Source organism: Daphnia pulex, chromosome 4 (assembly GCF_021134715.1).
Source record: "Daphnia pulex isolate KAP4 chromosome 4, ASM2113471v1".
In the NCBI taxonomy this organism is placed as follows: domain Eukaryota; kingdom Metazoa; phylum Arthropoda; class Branchiopoda; order Diplostraca; family Daphniidae; genus Daphnia; species Daphnia pulex.
The window spans coordinates 3163002-3187094 of NC_060020.1; the positions used below are offsets into that span (position 1 = coordinate 3163002).

Here is a 24093-nt window from a genome sequence, read left to right on the forward strand (position 1 = left end):
ATTTTGACGTCCAACAGCAGTCACAATATAAATCAGACATCTCTTTTTTTTAAGGCAATAAAAACATGGTTGTGTACAAGAGCAAACCAAAAAGAAGGATTGAATAACCGAACGGGTAACGCCTGGTCTGCGCCGATGCGCGGTAACCGAAAAGCGACGCTCCGATATTATTTTTCCACGAATTGCGCGCAACAATTTTTTTGGCATTTATCCTAACCCGTGTTATTTCAACCGGGGGGGTTATTGGGTGTTGTAAGTTCCCCCTTTTTTTCTCTCTCCTGAAAGGATATCTCGGAGAAAGATATTTTATGTGGCTTTTACGCCATGTCACAGCAAATATCCGAAAAGTTAGTCCGTGAAAGTGCTTTTCCCCACTGTTGGCAGTGTGTGGAAACGGTCAAAGGGAAATGGAAAGTATCGAGGAAGGATGAACTAACCTCCCACCCACACACACACTCATAACCTTCCTATATAACTCCATCAGGAGAAACAAGGAGGATTGAGTAAGGCGGGCGGAGTAGGCGGAGAAGACGTTACTCAACACTTTTGCCGCTCACACTTCCGGCCATTTTCCTTTTTCTCTCTCTCTCTCTCTCTTGCTTCTTCCCACTTCGTGTGTATTTCCCCCGTGTTTTCAATGTTACACAGCACACCAACAGCCAGCGTGAAATAAGCCATAAATATGTACAAATTTCAAAAGTGTCAACAGGCTAAAAAGCTTTCTGGCTCGATTCTTTCCATCCAACCGAGCTAGGATTTAAGCACGTCTTATCACACATTCTCTCTCTCTCTCTCTCTTTTTAGTTATTCTTCGAATATTGTTGTTTTCCCTTCAAGTGACACGACACAAAACACATGACCCCCTCTCATTTTTACCCCCCTTTCGTGCGGGATTTTTTACGAGTTCTTCTTCTTTGCTATTTTTGATTTTCTCCTTAGAGCATGTATATAGAAAGTAATTTAGACCCGAGTGAAGAGACTCGCATGGATACAACCGAGTCCTTCAAAAAGAAATTCTTAAACAGATTTAAAGAAAATAAAAAAGACGATTTCTTTGGGTTTTTTTGCAGGTTTTGTATCTTTTATTTTATTGGCTGGTATTATGCTTTACCGACACGAGCAATGGGGGATAAAGAAATATAATCAAACATCATGGTTCGCTCTAGCTCCGCCCCTTTCCAACAAAATCATATAATCCCCACCCATAGTCCCGCGTTCGCACTGCCCTCCCGGAGACAAAATAACACGCTCGCATACACACATACACACACGCGCGCTCGGATGCACACACACACACACAGATGAAGAACAAAACAGGACCACAAAAAAACAAACAAACAAGAGTTGGCATTTTGAAAAATGTGAATGAATTTTGAAAAATAAACACGAGAGAGACGAACATGTACATTATACAAACGGGACACGGTCGCTGCTGCTGCTACATATATAATATATATATATAAAGTTTGATATCAACATAATGAGAGCGGGGCGAGGGTATTTTTTGTTTTTCTTTTTTATTATTATTTTCTTCTTTCGTTTCTTCTTCTTCTGGTTTTTCGTGCTGAGGAGATAAACAGATGGATGGGGTCGGGTGGTATAAGATGGAGGGGGGCTGTACAGAGAGGATGGACACGGGAGAGTATAGGACACGATTGTTGTTTTTGAATTCGTTTGTTTCATTTTTTTTTTCGAGGAAGAATTAAGGGCGGAACATGGCGAGTATTCTTTAGACCGTCGAGTCAAGGCTGGAGTAAATGGGTGGGAATTATATAAGCTACTCGAATTGATTCGAATAACGCGCTCTTTTCGGGTCAAATAACGCACGAAATTCTCTTTTTCCACCCCAAAAGAAGAAGAAGAAGAAGAAAAGGAAAATAAATAAAAAAAATAATAATTCAAAATCAACTAAAAAATAATTAATGAAGTCAAAAAGGTGAAAAATTGAAATAGTTCCAAAGGGGGTGGGTTGGTATGGAGGGTGAGGCGCGAAGGCCTATTCAACCAAACACAGATCATACGCATTTAATGTAATCAAAAGACAAGGTGACTAGTTTGTATCAATACGAATGGCGTCGGCAGGAGAGAAGGAAGGATAAGAGAGGTGATGATGGCGATGAGAGAGCAAAAAAGTGGAGAGACGAAAATCAGAGAGTGACGGATATAAAAGTTGAATAATTAGTTGTAGTGAAAATGAATAGAATGATGCGAGGAAAACAAAAAGAAAAGAAAAGAAGGAGAGTTGTAGAAATGAAAGAGAGCTATAAACGCCCGTTGGGTTGTCACAAACACACGCACAAAGTTGAATTTTTTCGTTTTTTCTTTTCTCAAGGCACATAGTGTTGATATAACAACAGTCGAAACTGTTTTCTTGTTTTCTTTTGTGATGAAAATTGTGGGTGGCGATAGGATAATTCAATTCAAGAACAGAGAAAAATAATAGCGGGGGAGAATTTGATTGGCCGTATTTGTTGTGTAGAGCCGATCAGATTCGGCCGGTGGTTGTTGGTTGATTGGTTGGTTTTCTTGTGGTGTTTCTAATGTCTTCATATTTTTGGAGCTGGAAAGGAAGTGGTTTGTGATATGTCACAGAAATTCCTTTTAAGTTTGTTGTGGGTTTCGTCACTTTGATTCTATAAGAGTCGGTGCCTATAGACAAGTGTGGATGGTTTTCTTGGTCCGGCAAACTTTGCACTTGACTTCGCAGCACCAGTGGAAAGTGCAAGCGCAGCGCTCGACCACCTCCTTCACCTCCGTTTTGTAGCCTCTGCCGCAGCACATCAGATCGCAGCCGTCGACGCCGATCGACGTCTCGTTGCAGACGCGCCCCTGCGTCCCGGCGATGCCCAATTTCAGGTTCTTCTCGCAAAAGTTGGGCGAGTTCTCGTAGTAGACCAAATCTTTCTTGGACGGGGCCTTGTGCTCCGGGTTGTAAGGCTTCAGCTGGTAGTTGTACTTCTTGCGACCGTTGCCCGGCGTCCGGCCCGTGTTGCTGATGAGGACCCGCGAAGCTCCGTCAAAACGGTCCTTCAAATTGTCGCCGACGACGCGGAAGAATGGCAATCTCATCCAGCAGGTCCGCACCGTACAAGAGCCGCTCATTCCGTGACATTTGCACTCTTGTCTCATCTCCGTCGAAACGTGCTGCAATAAAACAGAAAAGAAAACGGATATGGTTAATTTACATCAAATCATTCAGGAAAATTAAAACTAATAGAGGCCTAGATTGACTGATAATCATGTTCGTTAACTCTTGGACTCTAACTGCGAGATTTATCTCGTTAAATTGAGCCGTTGCGATGGGCGAGCCGCCCATTTTCGACTCCTCTGGAATTTTGTAAAAAGAAATTTTCTTTGGGGATTGGGCGACTGGGCATTAAAAGAGAATTTTTGTTTTTTTTTCCAAAGGAAATGGCTGAGCGCACAAGAGCGAAAAGTCAAGAGAAGAAAGCGATAAAAATGTGGCCATTAGAACAATCAAAACAGGCATTAAAGCGAGAAATAAAAAAGGAGGGTCTCTTGCGGGGTCTTGGCAGAGTCGTGGAAACTAATTGGCCGGGGCGACCATCAAGCCTAGTTACGGTGTAAGACTAATATAACCTTTACCTCCCTTTTCCACTTCTCGTTGCCAGCCGTGCCGAGTGGGTCGAGCTGGACGGGCCGAAACGAGAGCCCAAATGTGATTTATATTGTCCATTCTGTTTGTGTGTGTGTGTGTGTGTGTGTGTGGGTTCTCCCCTAGCTTTCCTGATTACGAAGTTTTAATTCGACGGAATGCACCGAGACGTCAAGAAAAGGTGGAGGATCGCACAAGAAGAGGTCGGACCACATGATAAGTGGAGCCCAAGTTCAAAGGGTTTGCCCCCATCAAATAGCTCCACGCGCGTTCCATACCGAAATCTCGTTTCCTATCATAAATATTACGCTGGGTCCTCCAGCTTCTTCTTCTTCTTCTGCTTTTTGTTCTTGTTCAGATTTCCATTTTCCCCTCTTTTTTTCTTTCTTATTCCATTGCTCCCCAATTTCCGTATAAATAAATACGTTTAGCGATGGCTGCGCAGCGGGCCGCCATTTGCGGCCCCCAACTTGGGCGAGCCAAAACGGAGAAGAGAGAGAAACTCATGAAAATCGTGGACGAGCCTAAAAGCATCCAAGACAACCATAGCGAAATGGAGGAGAATCGGAACAGAAAAACCCCTCAGCAGCAGCAGCAGCAGCAACAGCCAAAAAGAAGAATGTCTAGTAAATAATAATAATAATGTCTTTCTAATGGATGCGGATCGTTGCAGAGAGATGAGAGAAAAAAAAAAAAACGGAATCTACGCGTCCTAGTAACCGAAAACTCTCCGCTCTCGGACAAGAGTTACGACCGAACTTGGCATCTAGGCGGCCCCGACACGTGTTTTTCTCCGCTGTAATTACCAGCTGAAATTGACGGGTTTCTTCGAATCTCATGCGTTTCTAACTCTGTTTCTTTTTTTATTTCCCTCATCTTCTTTTGGAAGAAAAACAACAAGAAATACATAGAAAACGATCACGATTCAAACAGCCCCCGCTATTACCATTAGGCGGTGGTATGATTCTCTTATACCGTACCATATTTCTCTCTTATGTGGAAACCAAAGCAAAAAGCCCAAAAAGCCCATAGAGCCCAAATAGCGCACGATCAATTGAGTTATTTTCTTTTGGGTAAAAGGGCAAGAAAGAACCCGGGGAGAGAAAGAAAGAAATACACACACACACACAAAACAGGTAATAGTTAATAAATTATGAACGCCAGCAGAGAGAGCGAGAGCCCAGCAAAGAAGAAAAGGAAGAAGAAAAAATGCGTGTGTGGCCATATATTTTTCTAGCCCGCCAGCGTGGGAGTCACGGGACGGACGGGTTTGTGTGTCTGTTGGTTGGTTGGTTACTTTTAAAATAAAAAAAAAGAAAGACACAGCCACGGCTGTGGGCGAGTAGAGAGCCTATATAGACATCTATTCATGTGTATAAATCCATGTATACTTTACATAATTGCTGTGAGGATGGCAGCTATTAACACTCCCCCCTTCCTCCTCCTCCTCTTTCTTGGCTCTATTCTCTATCCTATCATGACCTCCCATCTCTCTCGATACGTATAATATCCGACCTTTTTCCCGATCTATCCTCCACATCTCTTCTTTAAAAAAAAAAGGCTATTATATACAGCCAGCTCTATACGTCGACATACCGAACTGGCGCGGGAGTGTCTTCATCATGTCAAGATCTTCCTATAACTTTACTATTATTCTCTATACCCCCAGAAACTCAATTCAATAGAAACATCCTCCTTTTTTTCTTCCTATACGGAATTGTGTTGCCCGTTGTGATAACTCCACCAGCGTCTTATATACAGAATCATAAAAAAAAGATGAAGAAGAAATAAATAAAAATCTGATGTGCCTCAACTTCTTATTATTCACGTGTGTCTAATCCACGAGGCCTAGATCTATCGTAATAAAATAAGAAAGAAACGTCTCCATCTTCCTATCTGGTAAGATTACGGCTCCGACGAGTTCTTATAGACATTCCGTGTCCATTTGGAAAGATGAATGCAACTGATTGTATTTGCTGGACTGGGAAATTCGGTGACCAATAGGATCTCTCACGTAGGCACAAAGAGCTAGGGCTATCTAATAGCTATGAGTTGTTAGCTCTGTGCATGTTCACGCATTCAAATTACTTTTAAGGAAAGTTGTGGTGGAATGTTCTCTCAAAACTTACCACTCGACCGGCTTCGTTGTTGTGGAGGTTCATCATGTAACGGATGTCGCGGCCCTTCTCGCCGGCGTCGACAAACTCCCGAGAGAACTTGACGCCGAATTGGATGTTGTCCGAGCAGCCGCCCCATTCCCAGTCGGCTCCAGACGGTCCGCGTTGGCTGTAGTCGCAAGTGCAGGACTCGATGGCTCCTTCCGAACAGGCCCGTGACACCGAATGGGTCACCGCTGCTGACATCAGGGCGTAGATGAAGGCAGTTTCACGGCAAGCTGAAAAAGACGAAAAGAATAAAATGATTTGAATCAAAATGCTTAACAAACAAACAAGAAAAACTTGAATTCTTATTTTTTCGAGAAATCTTTTGGGAAAGAGAAGAAGATGATTTATTGAAATGTGAGCAAACCCCCCCGCTCAAAAGAACAAGTCTCTGGTGCTTCCAAATGGATGGTAATGAGTGACTCGGAGGATATCATATATGCACGTCGATATAAAACAAAACGTCCCGTGTAAACATTTCTCTTTTCCATCGTTTTTCTTCTTCTCCTTGATAATGTTATTCAATATGAGGCCGTTGGTTTCATCGCTGTTCGTCTATGAGACAGCACAATGGCCGGGCCACCCAAGCTATGCGTCGATTTCGTGCAAACATTTCCTTCCTCTCTCTCTCTCTCTCTCTAGTCTCTACAACATTATCTTTCTGTTTTGTTGTGTCTAGCTGTTTTCTTTCTCTTTTCGATTTCTAACATGAACTCGAACTCAAGACTCGGCGGGAGGCCAGCAGCCAGACCCGGCTCCCTGCCTTTCCAAATAGCCCCTACACCGGCAGACCGGCAGACGCTCGAGGAAAAGTTCAAAGAAAATAACTTTTGTTTTTTAATCAACAGAGATTTGACGCCGACCGTACACATACATTCAAATTCACGTTGTGGTCGGGAAATTTTTGTCGTTGCGGTGGTGGTTGCTGTTTGGGAAATGTTGATTAAAAAGAGGACCGTTGCGTTCACCGTAAGCGCGTGCTAAAAGTGTGGCCTAATTTCGATTTTTATTTTTTTTTCAGACTTTTGGGTTCGTTTCCTTCGATTAGTTAACGCATTCTTCGCCACACACGAAATGGGGGGGGGAAGCAGTTATTTAACACGTCTGGCCTGGGAATTTTTCTTTTTTTCTGTGAGATTTTTTGGTGTAAAATAAAAAAAAGCGCCGATGATGATGAAGATGGGGAGGACGAGTGGAACGAATGGATCATGAGAACAGCCCGGCCAGATGGAAATGTCTGATGGAGATGATTCTCTATCCTTATGTCTTCATCATTTTCTTTTTTGTTCTGCCTGTGTGGGATCCCCCCTCCATTCCACAAATGAGGTGGAAGGGAGGGAATCTCAAAATGCAACTCGAAAGAAAAAGAAGAAGAAGAAAGATATGCGATCCCGCTGGCCATACCTTGGCGGGGAGTTAGCGGGGAGTCGGCTGTTTAACATGTAATCGCGTGTGCTGCCGGGCTGCCTATATGCGCCGCGGGAAACCCGCAACTCGCCCATCGGGTCACAGAGGTCCTCCGCGCGTGATTGTATCACGCGATCCCCTCTTGCCAGCTAGTCTCTATCTCTTCATTCTTCGCCGTGTAATTGCCTGCGATTGTACACAACTCTCTATCATTCTATTCTCCCCTTATATTCTATCTCTCCCCCCCCCCCACCCTACATATTCCCCCTCCCCACATACATCCATGCATTAAATGGATAATGTTGTTGTACTGCTATTTAGTCTCTCACACCTATGCGGGGCCCATGAATGAAATACTCCGTCAGTGTCTCAATCCATCGCCCGGCCGGATGCCATCATCAACACCACCACCACCAGGTGAGGGCTTCTTAACTTTTTATTTTTTTATTTCTTTTACTTTTTGATGGATTAAAGACAACCTCACACCGGTTGTTGAGGTGGCGGCACAAGTTGATGAAGGACGGCGGGGTCGATAAGACAACCGCACCGACACCACCAGAATGTATTACCGAACAGCAACTCTATTAGGTTATAAGGTGTGCGCCAGGTGTGCGCCGGGGCGGAATTGGAGGGAAGAAGGAACCAGCCCGGACCACACCAAAATCCTCGGTTGTACACAAGTGTTGCACGACTCGCGGGAGACTCACCACTACAGAACATGCCGACGACGATTAACACATGAAGAGAAAAAAGACCCCGTCGACTTTTGAAACATTTCCGAGCCCAAATCTCTTCACAAACGTGGATTTGTCTATGGCCGTTTTTGAACGGTACTCGTTTTTGTTTTGTCGTTTGATGCGTTCAGCCGTTCACCATTCAAATAAATATTTCTCCGAAAAAACAAAACAAAAAAACAAGAGGATAATAAATAATAAAAAACTATGTTTGAATGACTCTATACAGCCAACAGGTTTTTTGTTTCTATTTTCCCCTTAATCTTTTATTTGTGACTAGATAGAGAGAGAAAAGGAAGTCTATAATCTCTTTGATCCTTTTCTTCGCAACATGTCGTGCGTGAATCACTCAGCAGGACGCAATTGACAGACAAAACTCAAGGTATCCATGGAGGAGGTATAAATATGAGTTGTGATAGTTAAAATAGAAAGAGAGAGAGAGAGAGAGCGCCGGCCGGATATTTCGAGTTAGGCGGGCGGAGGATTCAAGCCAAGCGAGCGACTCTATCGCTCTCACGACTTTTTCCAAGAATGAAATAAGGACGTTGTGTGCTGCTGCTGCTGCTCTTATCTGCGCTCGCTGATCGCTCTCTCATGTCTGTCGTCCGCATCTTTTCAATAGAAAAATCGATAATCCCTTCTTTGACTTGGCCAGGTGGACGAGCGGACGAAATCGACAACGACCTCGAAAGAATCCCTCGGAAGAGAGAGAGAGAAGAAAAAGATTGAAATAACATTTAAGGAGGCCCCGTTTTGGTATAGAGAATCTGCGCTGGAGGGGCTCGTCTCTGGCTCGGAGGAGAAGCCAATCGTCAGTTTTGGACGATGGAGCTAGGAGGTAAAAGAGAGAGCCCAAAGTGACAGTTTCATTAGCATTAGTAACGCGTTCCACAGTGTGTGCGTCTACTCGATGTATATGCCACCCCATTCATTGCTCATAGTAGCTGCTGGCTGGCCTGTGCCTATGCCCGTAGATAGTAAATTTGTTCACTGGTACTTGTTCCCTTTTATTCCCTTATCTTTTTTCTCTCTCTCCTTATGGTTAACGTTTTTCTACTGTATACAGCTTCCTTCTTTTGTTGGGTTTGTGATGTTTCATTGCTGGCTAGCTGCTGCCGCTCCGCCTTCTTTCCTTTTCTTCCCATTTCATCGACGGGGAGGAAACCCACCGAGGGGAGAAATAATAAAAAATAAAAAAAAGGCATCCCTTCTTCTCTACACAACTTTGTTTTGGGCCGGTCCCAGCTGCCTGCCCAGTTGCTCGTCTATAATATCGTACCGTCATGCTCCTCAATCGATACGGTGTGTGACTGTGTGGTATTGTAATACCAGAAAGTCAACTGCTCGGCTGATGATGGCTGGAGGTGTGCAGTCTCCCTTATTGGTCCAGTGTATACCCAGGAAGGAGCCCAGGCTGCCACTGTGTCACAGATTCGGCACACTCTTCATCTTAACGTGTCTATTCTTCCCTTTTTTTTTCTATGATGGCTCAATGAGCTGCTGCTGCTCAATGGATTCAAGTCTAGTGAACCCTGGGCCACTCATAAATTCCTCGAGGTGGGCCGATCCTGCGCAGGATGATACGACCCGATAGAGAAATGTATACAGCGCTAGGTGAAAATGAGATTCCTCTCCATTTCTTATTTATTTTTTTCATCCGACTCAAACCTGACGACAACCGTGAACCCCGCCCATCGGCCCTTCCGATGAGAAAAATATACAAGAAGGTAGAAAGAGAAAAAAGGTCGTCACCCACCGTGTGTGCGGCTTCTCTTCAATGATTTTCCCTTTTTTTTCTGAACGAAAAGGGAGGAGAGAAGTCGAAATAATAAAACCCTATTTGTAGATAATCATATAATAAAGATATTCATCCTTTATGTACTTAAAAAAAAGGAAACTGAAAAAAATAATAATTTTGTGTGTGTGTTCAATTTCCAAACGCGCAACAAGGCGATGGCAGTACATAACAAAAATGAAAAACAAGCGCTCGTGTGTGGGTGACTGCGAACATGACATCTTTGTTGTTTACCCAAAAAGTCTCTCTCTCTCAGGCCTTTTGGCTGTTTTAGGGGGGCGCATTCAGGTCGAGGCGAAAAAAACTCGAATGGGAATAACAACCTTCCAAACGACAAAATATATATAAGCTCTGATCGGGGCTGCTGATGCCGCGTGAGTCGGGAAAACCAGCCAGAAAAAAAAAGAACCGTTTCTCTCCTTTGTGAAGAAAAGAACGTCGAGTTCCGTCCGTGGCCTAGCGCGGAATCTGCATACTACGCAGCTAATTGAGGGCTATTAGTTATAGAGAATAGGAGCGCCTATATGTGTACATATACTACGACGCAGCTCTTTCTGTTCTTCTTCCCCTGTCTAAATGGTTACGAGAAGATCCTCTCCTGCTGGTCCCATCTGCCATGGCTGAGCCGTCGGGAAAAAAAAAGAAAAAAAGAAAGAGAGACTAATCGAGCCGGTTACAACAGCGATGAAGAGATCACCGTCTTCTTCTTCTTCTTCTCCGGCCGCCCTGTAATGAAGTGCACGCGGAGGAGGCCATAATTAGACCCCCTCCTAAATGAAGTCACTATATAGCAAGAGTATATAGACACTCACGGCCTCGGGCCCTCCTGGACGCTTCTTTTTTTATTCTCCTGTGTTTTCTAGCTTCCATTCTCTCTCTCATTTGTGGCCTGGACGTTTTTTTGAGTGCCCCGTCAGTTTGGTTAGAGAGAGAAAATCAAAGTGAATCATCATCCACTGTCGTCTTACGGTTACTGCGGCTTTGCTTCTTTTTTTGCATCTGGACACGCAACAGCAGCAGCTCGACTCGATATAAAACATTCACCCGGCAATCTCTGTGCCCTGCTGATTTTTCAAAATTATACAACCGTTTCGAAAGTTTAGAGAGAGAGTCCAAAAGAAATAAAAATAATAAAGGACCAATCTGACGATGTTCTTATAGCCCCTTCTTTTTTTTTCTTATTTTTACAAAAAAAAATGCGTGTACACGCCGATAGATTTTTCGGCGGCCCGTTTCTATAGGGAGTCGCCGTCTTGGGTGGTTTCCAGCTATTTCGATATACACTATAACTGTGTGTATATAAAAAAAAGGAAATTTAAACGCGGATAAAAAGAAATATTTTTTTTCCCAAAGGAAAAAAAAAAAATATCAGAAAAAGAGGGAATGAAATAAAATGAAAAATTGAAGAAAGGAACAGCAGAGAGAAAATAACGATCGTAGATAACGCAACACAAAGTTCCCAGGAGAGATGCAGCGCAACTCTCAGTTTTTTTTTTAATTTTTTATTCCGACGATGACGAGTTTCGACCTGCCGTACGTGTGTCCTGGTTGCTCTTATAAGCTGAAATACCTGCGCCTTTTTGTTTCTTCTTATTATTTCTTCATGGCGCTCCCACCCGCGAATGCCACCCAACTTACACCAACCAACCTCCTTCTCTCATCCGACCGTGAAATTCCTTGATAACGAAATATTCCCCTCCATTTTCTTTTTTTTTTTTGTTGTCGTTGTCATTTTCTCTTTGATTTTTCGTCGTCATATTTGAATAATCGCGCCAATTAAAAGAATGAAAACCGGCATCCCCGATTCTTCCTGGATGAGGCAACAGTGAGCCAAACAAATTGTCCATCTAAATCCCTTTACGAGGGAGCCAATTAATCCCGCGCCGTCTGCGCAGTGCATTACTCAAACTGTCGAGTTCCCCCATGCGTTCGCCCGTAGAGAAGAGAAAAGAAGCTGGAAAAAGAGAGAGAAAAACAACAACAATATACAATTTTCTTTCTAAGTGTCGGTGCTGTGTGTCAGGGCGAACACCTCTCCATCATGGTGTGAGGGGAAAGAAAAGAAAAGAAAGAAAAACATCGCCTAAAGGACTCTGTGGACTTGCTGGAGGTACACCAGGCAGCAGCATACAGGTGACCGAACGAGACGATTTGTAAAAAAATAAAAAGAATGCGTAGAGGCCTATACATATACATACAATGTCCTGGGTGTTTGCACAAAGGGAACTGTCAGGGAAAAGGTTCAAGAGGTTCGTGACTTTGAAATGGCCCATTGATCAGCAAACAACTCACTCTGGGACCCGTTTTGTCCATTGTTGACACTCTCGTTATTGAATCCCCTCCACCAGAAAAAAAAAGATGGAAATGGAACAAACAAAGAGCGATCACCTTTATTTGTTTATCGATCCGGTGATGAGTCAACAGCAAATAACGTTTTTTGGAGTACTCAAAAATCGAAATATAAAATGTAATAAACGACAACGGGCGAGGCGCAGCACCTGATACGCGTCCAACCATTTTCACCCGTGCGGCCCATCAATTGTTCCTTTTTGATTCTTTTTAAATTTGATAAGAAAAGAAGAAAAAACCCCGGAGCGTTACACGGTCGATTGTTTCCCCTTTTTTCTTCTCCGTTTGCTGGCCGCGCGTAATATATTTCGTAATGGCTTTGTGACGCGCTAACAAAACTTCCAATGAAAAGATTCTGACGCATTTTACACAAAAAGAAGCGGAGGAAGAAAGAGAATCAAGGCAAAACGAATCAGAAAATGATATTACCACAGCCGCTCGTCTATTTGAACGTCTAAACGAAAGCAACGAGTCTTTGTCTTTCGCCTCGATTACGACCAGCAGCACTCCCGACCAGCAGATGGTGAGTGTTAATACAAGGACTGTGTAGGCGAGTGTATATCTCAGTTGCTTACATCACGCTGAACGGCGGGCCTCATTTCTGTTGTTCCCCCCTTCTTCTACCAGGAACAATTGCCAATTTGCTCGCGATGGAGTTGTTGCAACTCGGCGGTGTCAACATGATTACACCCACAATATGTGCGCGGTGGCCTCTCTCTGGTCTATCAAATTAACCTCAAGAACGTTCAAGATCGCGTGGATCGTCTACTTTATAGGTTGGACCCTATAGGCTACTCGTGAAATTTCATTATTACGCAGGCTGTCGCTTCGAGCTAACTCACTCCTTAGATATAGTATTTTTGTTTTTCCCACGCGAAATAGAATGGTGGAAAAATGTTTTTTTGTTTTGTTTTGTTTTGTTTTTTTCCCTTACCTCGATCGACGATCTTTCCGAAGAGATTGCGGCCGCGATGGAAGTCCTTGGTGGGGCAGTTCCAGCGCCTATTTTTGAATTGATGTTTGCACTCGGAAATGGCCTGTTTGGCGCCTTTGGCCACGGCCACGACGACGCCTGGGTGGTCGCGAACCAAGCGACGCTGCTTGCGTCTCAGAGTTGCGTGAACGTCGGGATCCAAGTACGAATTCGTGATTGAATTCTCCTTGATGGAATTCGACACCAAATTGTTGGGTTCACCGGCTCGGGCGATTCCCCTATTAAGGAACAAAAAAACAAAAACAAAAGACGATTAATTTTAATTTCGGGAACAAAATGGAATGTTTTCATTTTAGAAAGAGGCGATCAGGTCTTATACATTTCTCATTATTCATTCATGAAAGATATTCAATGATTTCGACTCTAGGCCTGAGATGAAATGCCAGCAAATGATGTCGGTAATAATCTTTCACGCCACACGAGAGATGAACGATGGATGGCATATCGTTTCTTTCCACATGTATTATGCTAATGAGAGCCCGGAGAACACGAGAGATGCCAATGAAGGGAAATCAAACCATTACGACCGGATATTACGTTACATCGGTTTCGTCTATGAATAATTCTCACCGCCATGTAAGATAATACCAATCCGAAAGAACACAACAGCAACATCACGAATCTAATAACAAAGATGTTTGTCCCGTATGAGATATGCATGGATTGAATGATTAAGTCATTATATACCAACACCCCCACCACTCACACACGTTTTTCAGATTCTCTTGCTGTTTTCATGGGAGAGAGGCTGTGCCGATGGACCCGGAGACCCTGGGACAATGGGCCCCATCCTAGCGATATTCCACCTATTCTTCAATGGGTAAATAGCTAAGACGATCTAACCCTTTTTGGTTAGAGCTAGGCTAAAGAAGTGAAGGGGGGTCATAGTCTATCATTAAAATTGATTAAATTGTCCATCCCTCTCTCATTCTTTTTCCTTTATTTCGTTATTAGTTTGGAACCCGCGCGCTGATTGACCCTTCAGCCGCGCTAAGGCTTTAAAAAAGAATCTCATGTACTCATCACCAGCGCTTTTTTTTTCTTTCTTGACTCTGCCTACAGCCACCTTCTTCTTTGCTGGTCGTTTTCTTATTTAGCTTTTGTGAAATATCCCTCCTTCCTTCCCCTAACAAAAAAGAACTCGCAAGTGTGTACAGTGTGTGTGGTAAAAAGAGTCTTCATCGTAGATCCTCCTGGTCAAAAGGAAGAAGAAGAAAAACGACTCGTTGACTGTATAATTAGGGCACTGAATGATGACCTCCAGGTAGTTTTCCTTCTCTTTTTTTTATCTTCTTCCTCCCACCCAACCCACTGATTTTTATTTTCATTTTCATTTTATTTTTATTTTTTCTCCTGGCAGTGTTTGCTGCCTGTCTCATTCTTTGGCTAACACAGAGAAACCCCCGTGCGCGCTCCTGAAGACCCAAGCTCTAGCTAGAAGAAGTGGGATGGACCTGCAATGGTGTATTGGTCGGTATATTTCACATACAACCCGTTGTCGGAAAATAAAAGAAGGAAACTATTTGGATGGGACTATCTCGAGAGTCTATACCCATCGATGAGTGTTGGCCAGGGGGTGAGGACAGGGATCCGATGAGGCTAATAAAGCAACACAAAAACGGATACACTTTGACAGCCAAGAAGAAGAGAATGAGATGATGATGGGCACAGGCAACGACACTCTCATATCTCTTGTTGGTTGGGAGAGAAAAATAAAAGACACAAGGTTCGACGCCTCGCTAACAAATCGTTTGACCATCCCTTTTTCCTCAATGTATAACCGACGTTGAATCGCTTCATCGATCCTCTTGTGCGTGTGGTCCGTTCCTTTTTGTACGTTGGACCCCCCTTCCAGTTCCGTCTCATTTCGACACGCAGTTTGGACAGTGCGCACCTCCGATGATTCCATTGAAGAAAAAAAAAAGGAAATGCGACTGGAAATTCCCCCGGCAGCGGCCGAATTTCAATGAATGAATGGACAACAAAAAAAGCCAAATACCCGCCGCCGACATCATTCAGCTGTTGTAACTGTACAATCTCAATAGATATAACGATGAAGAGCAGCAGCAGCAGCAGCAGCCAAAAAAGAAAAAGGATGAAGGAAGAGGGGGGTCTTGTGTACAACATCCGCTGAGTGACCTTTCAGCAACCTTTTTTTCTCTTCTTTTATTCCTTTCATGACAGCTCAGGAGCCCCCCTCCCTCTTCCTACTGAATGTATAGAAACTCTCGAGGAACGCATCTATGTGTACCAGTGACCAACTTGTATATGTATACACACATATAGATATACACACACAGTCCTATTCAACCAATTCAGTGTACATATATACATACATCTCTCCACTTGAACGACGACCGGAGTTGAAGGAGAGACCCCCCTTCTATACATACCGGTATGTATATATAGACCCCCCATCCATCCATAAATACACCTTTTCGGCTCACTTTACTCTTTTTCTTTTCTATCTATCCCCCCCCAAAATTTTCTTTTTTTTTTTACTATTCCCCCCTTTGCCTGTTTCTTTCGTTTTTGATCCCTCCGATGGTTGTTCTCTCTTTATTATAAGGAAGCTGCTTTTGTCATGATCTAGGCTTTTGTGTCCGGCATTGCTCGCCGTGTCAGACTCATCATTAGGAAACAAATTGAAGTGTCATGTTTTTTCTTCTTCCTCAGTTCCTCTCATGAAAAGAGCTCAAGAAAAGAAACAAATGAACTTGTGAACAGCAGAAAAATAAAAAAAAACGGAACAACAATTTATCAAAAGAAGAAAACTATTTGAATGTTTTTAAAATGTGAAATTCCGCACAGACTCTCCGGAACAAAAGAAATCGGTGTCAAAGTTGACCGGGGATTTTTTGGATTGAAATTTTAAAAAATTCCTGGCCAGGTCGCTATTTCATCCCTTCAAAGAGAATATCAAACGTGTCACTTATAAATACTACTAGACTAGCGGGAAAACAATCTAAAAGCTGGTGCTGCCACTCGATGACAATAAGGATATATGGAATCAATGGCGAACAAGATCAGCAGCTTAAATACATATCTCTAGTGTATCATCTTTGTGCTTTGATAATGATAAGCTTCTCCCACCCATTATAATCCGGAAGAAAGGATACATCTTTTCATCCGGCGGGCGACACCGAGCCAATTTAGCTGACACATCCGGATGCTTTTTCACTTGTTTACATCGGGGCTGGGTGGGTAAGATACGACCCTGGAAGATGTTTAACAAGTTTTGGTTGTTTTTGTTTTTCGTCTCCCAGATGGAATTGATTTCCTCTGATGATGAGCGAAACTTTTTTTTTCTTTTCATCCTATTCAATTGGCTCGTGTAATACCTACTTGGTGAACTGTTGGCGTGGGGTACGTTCACAAAAGAAGTTGACGTACAAAAACGAAGCCGCCGCCGGTGTTTCAGCTCTCAAATAGAAGGAGGGGGGACCGGGACCCTCCCGATTTCAAAGGATTTAATAAGCTAGAAAACGCGTGCACGCACGACGAGTGGCCGTACAGACAACAATATCGGACAGCTCCGAGCCCTCCACTTCTCGTCCTCTCCTACATCAATAGCTCTAATAGAACTACACATCCAGCAACTTATCCATCCGCGATACAATTCCAACCAGTTTGAATATAACCCCTTCTCTTATATACACATAGAGAAGATGAGCATCTCTATACTTTCTCTCTCTCTCTCTCTCTTGTTCGACCCTTTCATCCCTTTTTCTTTCTTCCAAAGTGCAGTTGTGCTGGAACCAAAAGGAAAAAAGAAAGAAGCTCCTGCTGGCTCTCGTCCGCTTGATTTTTCAAGTTTCCCTTTACTCTCTCGTGCTCATTGAATGAGAAGCTAATCAGGCATGGCCACTCTCTCCACTTGTACTACTACCCTCTTATTCTTTGAGAGAGAGAGAGACTCTTGGAGCTGTTTGAGCCCCTGACAAGAAAGAAAGAAGTCCGGCTTGGTAAATGTTCACAGGAAGTGTGGGCTAATCAACAAACATTTCTATTGACTGGAACTATAAGTCTGGGACGTGGGACCGCGGCTTTTTTTGGGGCTCTCAACTTTCAAATATTATTATCATCATCATAGCGTGATCTCTATCCCATACGCGGACCTTTAGCCGAGAAAATACAATAGGCTCTGAACAGAGTGAACACACACGGAGAGCCGAGGCCGTCGGGGCTTTTCCAACCGTGTAAATGCCGCCCTTATTCGAAATAAATAGAGGATCTCCCCCCTATCTGGACGGCCAAAACAACAACTTGAACGGTAAACAAGAGAAGAAGAAAAAAGGGCGAATACGGACGATCAATCCGTCGGCAAAAGCAAATCGAACGGGGTGGGGAGCGATAAAAGCCTCGGATCAAACACAGTTGGTAAAAAAGGGTAGATGAGGGGTGAAAATTTCAATGGCACATTATGTAAACGTGTTTGCACTTACCACCATTTGCTGCCTCTTCCTCGCCCTTTGGCCGTGCCGAGATACGGGAGGACCATCATCAACACCACAACGAAAACAACGGTCGTCCGCGTCGAACTCATTTTTCTTTTTCGCTTTTCGATTGTTTCTTTTTAATTGACGTTTAGTTAGATAATTTTCCCGACGGGTATAAAACACTGCGCAAGCACTCAAATATTGTCGTCCACGGAAATTCAAAACTTTTGGCGTTGGAGATTGTCGTTCAAAATCAATCGAATTCGATTCGAACTAGAAACCCCCCGATTGGAGAAGAAAAATAAACTGGGATATAATCTCAACGTCAGCCAGCGACGACGACCGGATCCTGGAACAGTTAGCGCCCGACTGCGCAAATAGTTGCCGAGTGGCTTTTTAAAACAAAAACGAAACGGAGGGGGGCAAAACTGTGGCGTGATCGAGAGAGGTGCAGCACCAGGTGATGTTGTCGGTCAGAGCCAAGTTATAAATGTGCGAGTTACAAGTGAGAAGAAGAGAACGAAAACAAAACAAAACAACGTCAGCTTCGGTTCTCTCTCTCTAAACTGTTGAACGGTCTGAAGGAGACTGGTCGGATATGTGCCATCCACCAAGGAGACCATGAATGAGGAGTTGGAGGGGGGGGGGGGGGACTTCTCTCACTCTCTCTCAGTACTGGTGAGTGTGTAGAGACGTATATACTAGTGTGTGGGTATATACTGGGCTACGGAACTGTGCAACCCACCCACCCACCCTACCGCCACCTCCCATCCCCGCCTTCTAACTCTGATACTCCTCCTCTTTTTCTCCTGGACGGAGCGCTGCTGCCTGTGAACTTCGGCAGCAGCGGTTAAGCGGCAGCAGTCAGTTCTCTCTCTCTCTCGGCACTGCAGATGAGCACAGCCCACACCCACTCGGAAAAAAATAAGAAAAACATAAAATACCTTCCCATTTCCATAGTCTGAGAAAAAAAAAAGATATTGAGAACTCCATCACATATTCAAGAGATGGTGGGTGGTATACTCAGATCTCTCGAACGTCTCATTTCATTTCCCAACGCGCAATTCTATCTGGATAGTTCTGGGTTTTATTATTATTATTACATGATTATTCAACGCGATCGATAAGTAGGACATCAAAAGAGCCAAGTAAAATTCCTAAGGCCAGAAGGTCGATTCGGCTGTATAATAATTGAACTAAGTAAGTCATTTAGTGTACCCAAAGAAAGAAAGAAAAAAAAGGGATAGGTAAAATGAAGAAGAGCTCGAGGAACCGACACGGTTAACGGTGGGCAACTTGACAAACGTTTTGATGATTTTCTCTACCACCACCTCCTTTTTTTCTTTCCTTCTTGTATTCCTTTTTAGGGGACCCATCAGACCCTCCTATACATCCACACACACACACACACACACACAGAGAGATATGGACGAGTGAAGGAATTAGGATGTCGGTTGATTGGTTCGTTGGGGCTGGACTCTCATCTTAGATTTTAACTTTTTTTTTTGCGGCTTTGATGCTGCCCACCAGAGTCGTCAACGGTGCAGCAGCTCACCTGTTCCATTTCAATCATTAGCCACTCACCAAACTCTGCGGGCAGTGCGCTCGGCATATCATCAATTTATTATTGCTCGTTTTTTTTGTGTCCTCTTTTGCTTTTTTTACTTGTGTGTGTGGTTGGTCTCTTCTCAATCATGCGGTCGAGCTATTTTCGCCTTCACTGCGGGGGCTAATAATGCACTTACATCTACGTACTGTGTGCACGTCCTCCGTGGGCGTCCGCCGTTGAAATATCGACAATTTAAAGGCTATTTATAGTCGTCGCAAGATGCACGGTGATTTTATTTTTTTACTCGATTTATAAATAGAGAACTGTGTGTCTACTCTTCTCGGGTAATGCCATCAGCTCGTCTAATGGTTTTGATAACGACGCCGCGTCTTTTAGATATGAAAAAAGAAAAAAAAAAGTTGGGAGCGCAGAGTGTCGGAACGACAAAAGGTGTAAAAACCGGCGACGACTTTGAACTGTTGAATTAGTTTTTTTTTTCCTCCTCAAAAGACTATAAAAACGAGATTGCGTCACAATCTGCCGCTCTGCACTACCCACATCCGCATTCGCACGATTAAGGATGTCTACACCTGGTTTGATTTCATCACTGTTGCGTGTCTTCACTCCACTTTTGATTGGATGTGACGAAAATACATTTGTATTATTAATACGTAACACACGTTGGCGTGGTTTAACACATTCTGAGAAATTTCAAAAACCCAAGGTTCGCCATAATCGAAGACTTATGGCTGTTCCGGCAGGACGAAGCGTAACATATCCAACCAACAGGCTGGATATGTGTGTGTCTGTTATGGATTGCGGTCTATGCTGAGAGCTGCCTTTTGGAAACGGTGTGTAGGGTCGAAACGGACACAGCGATTAACTGTAACGACACTCCATTTCCAGCGTGTCAATGGCCAACAAATTAACGAGTCCATGCACCTTTTTTTTCTTCTCGCTCGCGCGCAAACATTTTCCCCCCGGCCGCTCGAATTCTCAACTATTTCCCATTGGCAGCAACAAAAGAAGAGTTTCCCAATAACATGTATTATCCACTATTGGGATAGATAGATGTACATATCGGTATGCAGTCGAAACGGTGGGGGATGGCCAGGAAAGGAAAAAGAAGAATTTGTGAGAAAATGGTGACCATGTCTAAATATAAAGGCAAAAGGTTATATGAGGGGGTCGCTGGTTACTATATATACATATATACACATACATATACACATCTATGTTTCCTTTTAGTCCCAGCAAACCTGTTTGTCACGTTATATATATGTGCAGCGCATTCCCGTGCCGTTTACCTAACCGTAAAAATCACTGACTAGCATTCATTGTGTGTATGTGTGTGGAGTATTCACTCTCTCTCTCTTCCATTTTGGTGATGGAGGATATGCGGAGGAAAAGAGAGAGAGAAGCTGGACATTGACTGTGTGGGGTTTCTTCTTCTGGGCGCATCGTAACGGACAGGAGTCATTAACTGACGACAACTCCAACTGCCAAAGCCATCCGTCACTCTGGCCGCAAACACCGCGCGCTATACCCGGAGAATAAGAAGAGAGACGGTGGACCGCGGCTGTGGGCCCTCCTTGAAGCCAAAAAAAGATGACCATTTCCAACCCCTCAGCAGACTCCCAGGTGTACTAACTAGAGAAAAAGTTGCCTTATGCTCTAGATGGAAAAGAAAAAAAATCTGTACAACTTTAACGTCCCCGCTGCTCTGCTACCGTGTGCTGAATAATATGTGTGCCGGCGATGACTTGGAATTGATAGAAGATCAATGTCTCGTCAGCTCAAGAGCCCATCAACAATAAGGAGAGAAGCAATGGCCACCTCGGATGGCCGTAGATAAAAACAAAAGAAAAAGAATGCCATGGAAGAAGAGAGAGAGAGACGGCCAAATGACAGACAAGGATCGCGAATAAAAACCCATCAAACGTAACCCGTGTGTGTACAGCAGCAGCAGTAGCTACTCTATTTCCCCCCTTGTTGTCTTTGTCTCACTCTCATCAGTTAGAAAAAAAAAAGCAGATGGAGACATCATCTCACGTGTGTCCTTGTTATCAAGACTGAAAGAGAAAAAGAGAGAAGCCACCCAAAGAGGGAAAAAACAAAGCTGCAACTGCCACCCAAATTGCCCACGTGAGCTTATAAGGTTCAGTTTCACGTCTACATGAAAATTTTCTATTTAAATGTTTTGGCCTTTTCATTTGGTTCAAAAATTCGGGGGCCCTTAAAACAAAAGTGACACGGAGAAAAAAAAGCCAAAAGATGGAAAATAAAAAGGGAATCGAAGAGCAGAGAGCGCGATAACAAGCACGAGTCGACAAGAGCGATTTGTCTTGTTGCTTTGCTGGCTGCAATCTTCTTTTTTTTTCCGTTACGTATTCTTTTGATGCCAAGAGAAATATCATCACGACCAGAAGATTTTTTCTTGGGAAGAGACTCTTTGACCGAATAGTTTGAAGACAAACGATCATAAGCGACACGACATCTCATCGTTTATTCTCGGAAAAAAAGAAACTAACATTGTCGGATGCCGATGGTCTCTGGTTTATCCAGTCAAAGGGATGGTCTCGTCACGCATCTCGTTATTAAATCGTTATTGTTTGCAGCAGTTTTTTTTGTTTGTTTCCAGACGATAGCTCAATGTGATGAGACTGTGTCCGCGCAATCAACATTACTTCGTGCTCGGCGGGGCTAATAAGAGTATTGATTGCGCGCACATACCCCCCGGTCGAATGTACGAAAAACAAAATATTATCTAACATTTCCAATTTTCCTCGAATGATTGCCTCATTGTTTATTCAAGATGAGGCACGACGACGGTGACGTGGTAATGCGGCCAACGCCCTGCGTCACTCGTCTCGTGTCAGTTTACTGGATACTTTTATTTCTTGTTTTTTTTTCCAGCTGGAATAACCTATCCGCTGGGTTTGGAGATGAAGCGCACGAAAAGAAAAAAGGGAGTGTAGTGAGGGGATATCAATTGCTTCGTGTGTATGCAGAGGAAGGGATAGGTCGACCAATAGCGACGTAGGAGGTGCAAGGGCCAGCGACCAATCGTCTGTGCACTCGAGGCAACTGACTGAGCTGCTATAACATCTCGTTAGACCTCCCGGCCAGAAGAAAAAAAAAACCCTGTCAGGACTGCTGTGTGTAGGTAACGCTTCAACAATGCAACAACAACAACAACGACGACGGACCCAAAAGCCAAGAAACAACTTGGATTACACGGCACTCGCCCCACACAAGCAAAAAGGGCATCTTCATCACATAGTCCTTATTTCCAACCCAAACAACAAAGTAAACGAGGAAGTGCCGGTCCCTCTTGGACATAACATTTTTTTTCTAAATTCACTTTGTTTAAAGTGTTAAAAGTTAAAAAAAAAAATCGAATTTGATCGTGTACCCACAGAAAAAGTTGTGACTTGTGAGGTACAAAACAAGCCTGATCTGGATTTCGTTCGACAAATGAGTTATTTAAAAAACGCCTACTCCGTAGTCCGTACTATGTCAGAATTTCTAATCAACGCCAACAAATAGTCAAACAGGAAAAATAAAATGTTTCCTACCTTTGAGCATGGGAAATACAGCCAGGGTTCCAAAAGTGCTCCAGCTGCAGTAGAGTGGAATAAGCCAGATAGGATAGGAAAAAGATCCTCAGCCTCGTGAATACACCCACACTCACATGGGCGTACACGTGGACAGAGGGGATGTAATGAAAGAGGAATGTCTTCCTTTATGCAGTTTACCCTAAAGAACCAAATAAAAAATGGGTTACGAAACAATGTTTACAGAAACAACAAATAAGTAAAAGTAAGGAAAAGTGAGATAGTGAGTAAAACCTAATTGATAATAAACAGGAGAATTGAAGGTTTCCATATGTAATACACTGCAGTTGTGCAAGTCTTGCATCATTTACATATCTTTAGCAGGTCACAGGAATGAAAGTAACGAAAATCATTACCCAAGGGATGATTCTGCTGCTGATGAGATTGTTGCTGATGACAGATTAATACCAGCACAAGCAAAATTGGCATAACTTGTGGTTATCGGTTAAGATGGCTGGCTCTGGCCTCAAATCTGCAGAAAGGAAAAGGTTACATAGTGCAAAACAATTACCATGTATCGACAGTGGGCTAACATGAAAAATGCAAATCAGGAACTAATATTTCACAGATTCATAGCAAGTTTATCTTTGATTCAAGCTCTCATAACCATTCTATTGATATTGCTAGGTTTTTTTACCTGCTAAACAACATGAAGTGTGTATTAAGCTCTTCTATCAGGAGACGTGACCAGAGTTGACCCAACGACCACATTTTTGTAATTTTATTTCTTTTTCTATTGTTCGTGCAGCCACGTGTACGTTTCCAAAAAAAGAGATCGTTTCCTTTTCTTCGTAATCTTGAACTTCGTCTAACCGTCTCTTTTTTCTTTGAAACTGTGAAACAAAACGAAGCAGACGACACTAATATTCTAATTAGCCTCGCTTTTTAAGATATCGATCGAAATAAAAATCGAACCCCTCCCCCTAATTCAAAGTCGCTCAAAAACGATAAAAGCGGTTTTTCACCCGCATTCGAGATTATTATAGTATATAATATTTCGTTTTAACAAGTAAAAATTTGCACGATACCGCAGATAATTACTTTAAGATCGAAACTGTCCCAATAAAACCCTTCAGGACTCCTCTTGCAAACCAAGATTTGATTGGAAGCCAAGAGGGAATTAAAAAAAAAAGATTTATTATGCATGCCAAGGAAAATGTTATTAAGAAATTGTTTTATCTAGTTATCCACACACCCAAAAAGGCTCGTCCGTCTATTCCGTATCGTATTTTGCGTATAATAAGTCGAAGAATGTTAAATCGACCATGTCGGAAAACATCAATAACCAGAGATTTCATTTCTGTATGAAAATGAAGCTCTTCCATGGTGGATGATTAAACATACACTACTTGCAACCATGTCTGTGTAATTTACAATCGTTTTGATTCAAAAAATGGCCGGTTCAAATGTCTAATATATATTCTCCCCGAT

General features: G+C 43.1%; 1 protein-coding gene across 1 annotated transcript; it reads right to left on the minus strand.

Moving 5' to 3' along the window:
* Positions 1 to 1672: 1672 nt before the first annotated feature.
* LOC124192448 (protein wingless-like) lies at positions 1673 to 18179 on the minus strand. Its single transcript, XM_046585726.1, has 4 exons — positions 17503 to 18179; positions 12998 to 13275; positions 5746 to 6011; positions 1673 to 3144 (listed from the first exon to the last, which is right to left on the minus strand). Exons 1-4 carry the CDS (start codon positions 17601 to 17603, stop codon positions 2650 to 2652), a joined length of 1140 nt encoding a protein of 379 aa, XP_046441682.1. The 5' UTR covers positions 17604 to 18179; the 3' UTR covers positions 1673 to 2649.
* Positions 18180 to 24093: the final 5914 nt, after the last annotated feature.